Source organism: Balaenoptera physalus (genome assembly GCF_965194825.1).
Source record: "Balaenoptera physalus genome assembly, chromosome: 9".
Classification (NCBI taxonomy): domain Eukaryota; kingdom Metazoa; phylum Chordata; class Mammalia; order Artiodactyla; family Balaenopteridae; genus Balaenoptera; species Balaenoptera physalus.
In genome coordinates, this window is record NC_138888.1 from 89,961,541 (window position 1) to 89,967,540 (window position 6,000).

At 35.2% G+C, this 6,000-nt stretch overlaps 1 protein-coding gene across 10 annotated transcripts in view; it reads left to right on the top strand.

Annotated features, from left to right (window-relative positions):
* The window catches only part of SNAP91 (synaptosome associated protein 91), a 171,432-nt gene extending 166,959 nt beyond the window's left edge, over nt 1-4,473 (top strand). For all 10 annotated transcript variants that reach the window (XM_082474181.1, XM_082474184.1, XM_082474185.1 and 7 more), the window contains 2 exons: nt 1,072-1,174; nt 3,060-4,473. In XM_082474181.1, the coding sequence (XP_082330307.1) occupies nt 1,072-1,164 (93 nt within the window). In that variant the 3' untranslated portion in view covers nt 1,165-1,174; nt 3,060-4,473. The remainder of the gene's footprint in view (nt 1-1,071; nt 1,175-3,059) is intronic.
* Nucleotides 4,474-6,000: the final 1,527 nt, after the last annotated feature.

The following is a 6,000-nucleotide window of genomic DNA, read 5'->3' on the forward strand; positions in this document are numbered from 1 at the left end:
TCTTTCTATGAAATACGATCCCAGTTTTAAAACTGGAAATTTGACTGATAGATACTACAGTCAGTCAATAGTTCATGGACATAGGAACAAATCTGAAACTTCTTACTTCTGGAACTTTGTTTATGGAACCAATGAAAACATACATCCGTGCCCTACAATCCCAGGTCTCTGAGGTTTCCATCATGTTATAAGCCTAGGAAATTAATTAGACTCGAAGGATACATGTCAGTTATTGCTCTGTGTAAATTCCATGACCTTTTTCAAGGCCTTGGACCCTAACATTCCTGCAAAAGCCTGTTCCTAGAACTTATGTCTGTCACACAATGAAATAATTTAGGTATTCACTAAACAGAAACAAGGTAAGAAAATTTTTTGTTGCTTTTGCTGCAGGTTTAGTATGATTCTTCTCTATAGTCTGTAATAATTAGTCCTCTCTACAAGCTGGATAGGCAAGATTGGAATTAGCGACATTCATAACTAGGAGACTATTTGCTCATCTGAAACTAACAGTGCCCCAAAACTTGACAGGTTTTCACTTAAAATACTTTACATGAAATCCTAGTATATTTAGCTGATATTTTTAAATAATTTCTTAAGTAACTTTCTGCAAGCTGTTTTCTTCCCATTTTTCCTTCACACTCTCACTCTAAGAGAAGTCATTTATATTCCTTTATTAGTTTAGTGGTACTAATAAAGTAAAATGCTTTGAATAGAGAAATTGTTTGGGTTTTTTTTTTTTTTTACTGTATATTCATAATAGCTTTAATGTGACTAGTTTTTCACATCTTCCCTAACTAATATCCATATTGTTCTACCAGAGTCCTCAAATTTTACTTTGGCTAGATTTGATGTCAAAGAATTTCAAGAAAGCCAATATCCTTTGAAGTGTGTTTATAAATCCAAAATCTAAAACAACACTGTGACTAAGTAGAACAAAGTAGATTTTATAAACTTTTAGCCATCTAATCTTCTGCATGTTTGTTTTCTGTGGTATGTGCTCGGCCTAATGCTTATCTATCTCTCTGTTTGCTTTCTGTTTCCACTATCTTGGGCTGGCTTTTCCCCCCTTAGCTTTCTCCAAGCCCTACACCTGCCACTCAGAGTCCCAAGAAACCTCCAGCAAAGGACCCATTAGCGGATCTTAACATCAAGGATTTCTTGTAAACAATTTAAGGTATCTAATATTGAGCTTTTCCTGTGGGCTTGTAATAATGACCTATGCTATGCTGAGCTGTTTTATTAGGTATAATATTTGTACTTCTGTGTTTTTAATACATGTATATAATAATAATAATTTGAATGTTTATGCTTTTTAAATCAATACTGAAAGCTATCTTTATCAATGATTTTTTTAATCTTAATTTATAAAACTAAGAGGGAGAGAAACCTCCAAATTGTCCTTACACTGGAAAGCACAAAGATTATACTGATAAAGCAAAAAGTTGCCCAAGCTACTACATAAATTAGAAAATTACCACTTCATTCCATGATGACTGGAATTTATAGAAAGGTAACATGTATAATACTTCATTTAGAAATTGTCTAAGAATATATTTGGCTACAATAATTGTAATTTTATTTTGCTTATTCTTATGTGGCCTCATCAAATAAAGCTTAGATTATTATCCTTGTATTTCTGCATTCAAGCAAAATTTTAAATTTCTAACATTCTAGTATTAAATTTCTAATGTAATTTATGAAATTACATTATGACTAATAGTGGACTTACAGAAGAAAACTGATGAAGGAAGAGGGTTTACTACTAACCCCCGCACCTAACACAGTGGGTAGGTTCTCAACAAATACTTGCTGCATGTGGATGAACAGCAGTAATGATGCTTTTCATTTACATGGTATTTTTCGTACTTGCCAGTCATTAACTCTTTGACCATCTCTGTAGAAGATCAGACCCTGCGAGATAAACTAGTCAGATACTTCTGCCTCCATTTCACAGCTAAAGAAACTGTTCCTTGGCATTAAGTGATTTACCCAAGGTCACACTGGAAGAGCAGTTAAGAGTGTCGAAGGTTTTGGACCCCCGTCCACTGTTATTTTTATCGTATATCTACTACCTATATTTTTTTGAACTTTCTCAAATGCCTACTAAGATTTTTGTGGATTCCTGCCTTATGAGTTTTTTCTTCATACAAAATTAATAAATAATTTATCATTTTAAGGCCTTGGCATCTCAGCCAAGTAATTCTCCTTGTGCCCAACTTTTCTGTCCCACTTTGGTTTGGATTGGGCTGAGGTAGACATCATGTAGGCCTAAGTAAGACAATGAGCACTTATTTCTTAGCAGCTGAGGTTTCAGGAATGACCAAGGACACTGCAGGAGGCAGCCTTTTATCTGCCTTTTATTCAGTAACGTTGCTGTCAGTCTATGCAGGAACTCTGATAAGGACCTGAAACGGAGATGCTTTAGACAGTCCCTGCCCTCAGAGATTCACAGTCCAAAGAGGGACAGATACAGACTATGTTATGAAGAAGAGTTACCCCCATGGCTAAGCCTGAAGACCCCAGGAAAGTTTTCCTGGCAGAGATGATGAAGCGTGGGAGATAGCCAGGGTGACTAGTGGGGGGTGGAATAAGTGAAAGGTTTGAATCGCCAGGGATGTCTCCCCTCTATTCTGTTCTGTCACTTGTGCAACTGTTTAGCGGCTCCTTGAAAACTGTAACTGAAAAGGACAAAAAAAAAAAAACGGGAGTCCCTGCCCTTCCCCCTTTTGTTCACTGCCCTTTTTTTAAGGTTAGCTGTTCTTAATTGGTACTGAATGTCTTGCTAAGGTTTCTAAGTATCCAAATTTCAAAATCTTGCCGGTAGAATTTTCTTATCTAAAAATGGAGCTGTACATTGAAAGTTTTTTTTTTTTTTCCTGGATGAAATTTTAAGCTTGTTTTAAAGAATTGTGAAAAGTATATAAATGTGACTTTGGTAATACAAAAACCTTTGGTGTAAAGATTTTCATTGTAACGGCGAAGTAAAATTGCAAGGAAGGTAAAATGTTTGAGGAGTACGTAGTATTGTTTTCTAATTCGAGTGCTTTTTATCTTTACAGCTGCAATTTTTGTGACTGAATAGGAAAAAAAATAATGAGTTTGGACACTTCAAATAAGACTGATGCTCAGAGTTTCAAAGGGAGCCACCAGTACCAATCCCAATGCTTATACATAACTTCTCTTCCAAAATGTGTAGCACAGCTGTGAAAGTGAACATTAGGAATGTGTACTACCTTAGCTGTTATCCCTGCTCTCAAAATTGTAGTGTATATGGGTTCTTTGTGTGTTGTACGATGTAAACAACGAATGGATGTTTCTAATGCCTTTAGTGCTTTTCTGGACCTCACCCGTGGATGGATGATGCAGCTGTTGTGTGGTGAGCCATTTGGAAAGACGTGTCTGTGTTTCTGAAGGTTTCAATGTATATATAACTTTTGGACAAACCTAAACTCTCCCCATAAATTCTCTTTTCTTCTGTATGTACGTTACAAACATAGTGTGATGATATCAGATAGTAAAGAAAACACTCTTAAATATACAGAACTTTTTTTGGTGTGGAGTACACTTTTCCAATCACAGGAACTTCAGCTGTTGTGGGAAATGTTTATTTTTGTGGCACTGTATATGTTAAGAACTTTTATTTTAAAAAAATATAAAGGTTAATGTCCATAACAAATATTTCTCCTCGAATCTACCTTATCAAAAATGAAAATCATATGGGAAGAATTCCATATTCAATCACTGCTATATTAAAATATATATTTTAATTATATTCGACAGGTTTTGCATCTAAATTGACCTATTTGTTCAGTTTTGACTCAAGACACTGAAAAGTGAAGGGTCCATTTCCGTCATGTCCGTGAAAATGCAATTAGAAATGTGCTATTCAAGTGATTATAAAGGCACCCCAAGGTATAACTGTAATTTAAAGATTACTGCAAATATTTTTATTTTCTTGTGGGTTTTACGTACATCTGTTAATTTAGTATTTCTTTATGTGTTCTGTAGAGTAGTGTTCTTCCATCCCTCAATTGAGCTCAAAGTAGGTTTTGTTGTACCATTGTGATTAGAATTTAAACTAAATCAGAGAATTGTATCCTTTACTGTACATATTGTATTCTTTAATTTTTAAGTTGTTGTCATATTGTCTGTGCTGATGGCTTGGCTTAAGATTTCGATGCATAAATGAGATCACTGTTGATCAGTGTTGCTAGTGGCTTGGCAGCTCTTCGTTAAAGCATACTGGGTTGGAAAGGTGTTTGCCTTTTTTTCAAATTATTCAATAGACGTATGGTACCATTTAAAAGTGGTTGTATCTGAATTTACTGTGGGGATAACATACACTGTAATGGGAAAAAATTACCTAAAACCAATTTCAAAATGGCTTTTCTTTGTATTTCAGTTTAAAAACCCAGTGCATGTATGCCCTCTGAGATGCAATAAACACCTTGAACAAAGAAAATGCAAACATAATCTTTCTCTTTTGATTATTTCTTAGGGGAAAAAGTCTGTTTCAGATGACACACATATCATATACAAAATATTGCAAATGTTAAAACATTTAGGATGAGAAATGCGGTCTGTGCCAACATAGTTTTGATTATTTTCCAATAAAGTAAAGACAAGGATAAAAAGAACAATTTTAATCAGCTGTCATTGAACTTGGGACTCCGTGGCTACTGCCAAATACACTGAAATTCCATATTCCAAAAAAGAAAAGGATGAACTTTCTTTTAAAATATGCAGTTAAATTCTTATAATAGTTCTGTAAGAATTCTCTGTGGAAGTTGAAGAATTGTATGATTTTAGGTAATAGTTTACAGTACTCACACACTTGCATGCACAGATACTTGGACACAAAGTCTAGATTAGCCAATTTTAGTAAAATTGGATGACTTGATGCCTATAACTGGATTGTTACAGTGTCTCAAAAGGTAGTCCAATCTCAAATAGAAGTATTCCTCAAACAGAAGCACATTTCTATTTCTAAAATCGTCTTTCCCTTAGTTACCTAGGATTTGTATCTTGAGAACTAACTTTCAGAAGCTGGTATCTGAGTATGTAATGTGATTTTTATAGATTACATTTTGATCGTATGTTACTTTGCGGGCATATTGTAATAAAAATGTGTTTCAGATTGTAAATAATTTTAAGCTTAATACTGCATTTTTAATATGCTTTTTTCCCTTCATTGAATGACCCATGTGGTATAAATTCTTAATAGGAGAAGCTACAACAGCATTATTTTTAAATTGGATGCTGGAACCTTGCTGTGGTGAGATTCTTGATGTCCTTGGGTGGGGAATTGTCTTATAGATGAGATGCCGGATCAGGTCCTCTGCTCAAACGATTTATCTCTCTGGAGAACTTTCAACACAGGTCCATTTTACCCGCGGTGTTCTTCCTCATGGTGCGCATGCCTTTCCTGCCTCTCCTGAGCTCTGCATGCATACACACGCGAGCACAGTATTCAGGGTGTGACCACACCACTGCTCACACAAGGGGTCACTTTGCTGGCCAGCACAGGGCCCTCTGCCTTAATTCCCTCCCCCAACCCCACGAGTACATTAGTTCTTCTTTTTTTTAATTTTTATTGGAGTATAGTTGATTTACAATGTTGTGTTAGTTTCTGCTGTACAGCAAAGTGAATCAGTTATACATACACATATATCCATTCTTTTTAAGATTCTTTTCCCATATAGACCATTACAGAGTATTGAGCAGAGTGCCCTGTGCTATACAGTAGGTCCTTATTAATTAATCTATTTTATATAGTACTATGTATATGTCTTAGAGGTCTTTTCACTTACTTGGATACTGCTGGGCTGTTGTATTTCTGATGACTAAAGAATAAATCTCATATAGTGCAGTTATTGTCAGATGTTACTAGAGTTTGAATAGCTCTCCCAGCTCATTGCAATGCAAGCATGAACACCAATTGAAAACCCATCTTGAGTTGAAGGTTTGAATTACTTTATGGTGTAATGATTACAACAAGTG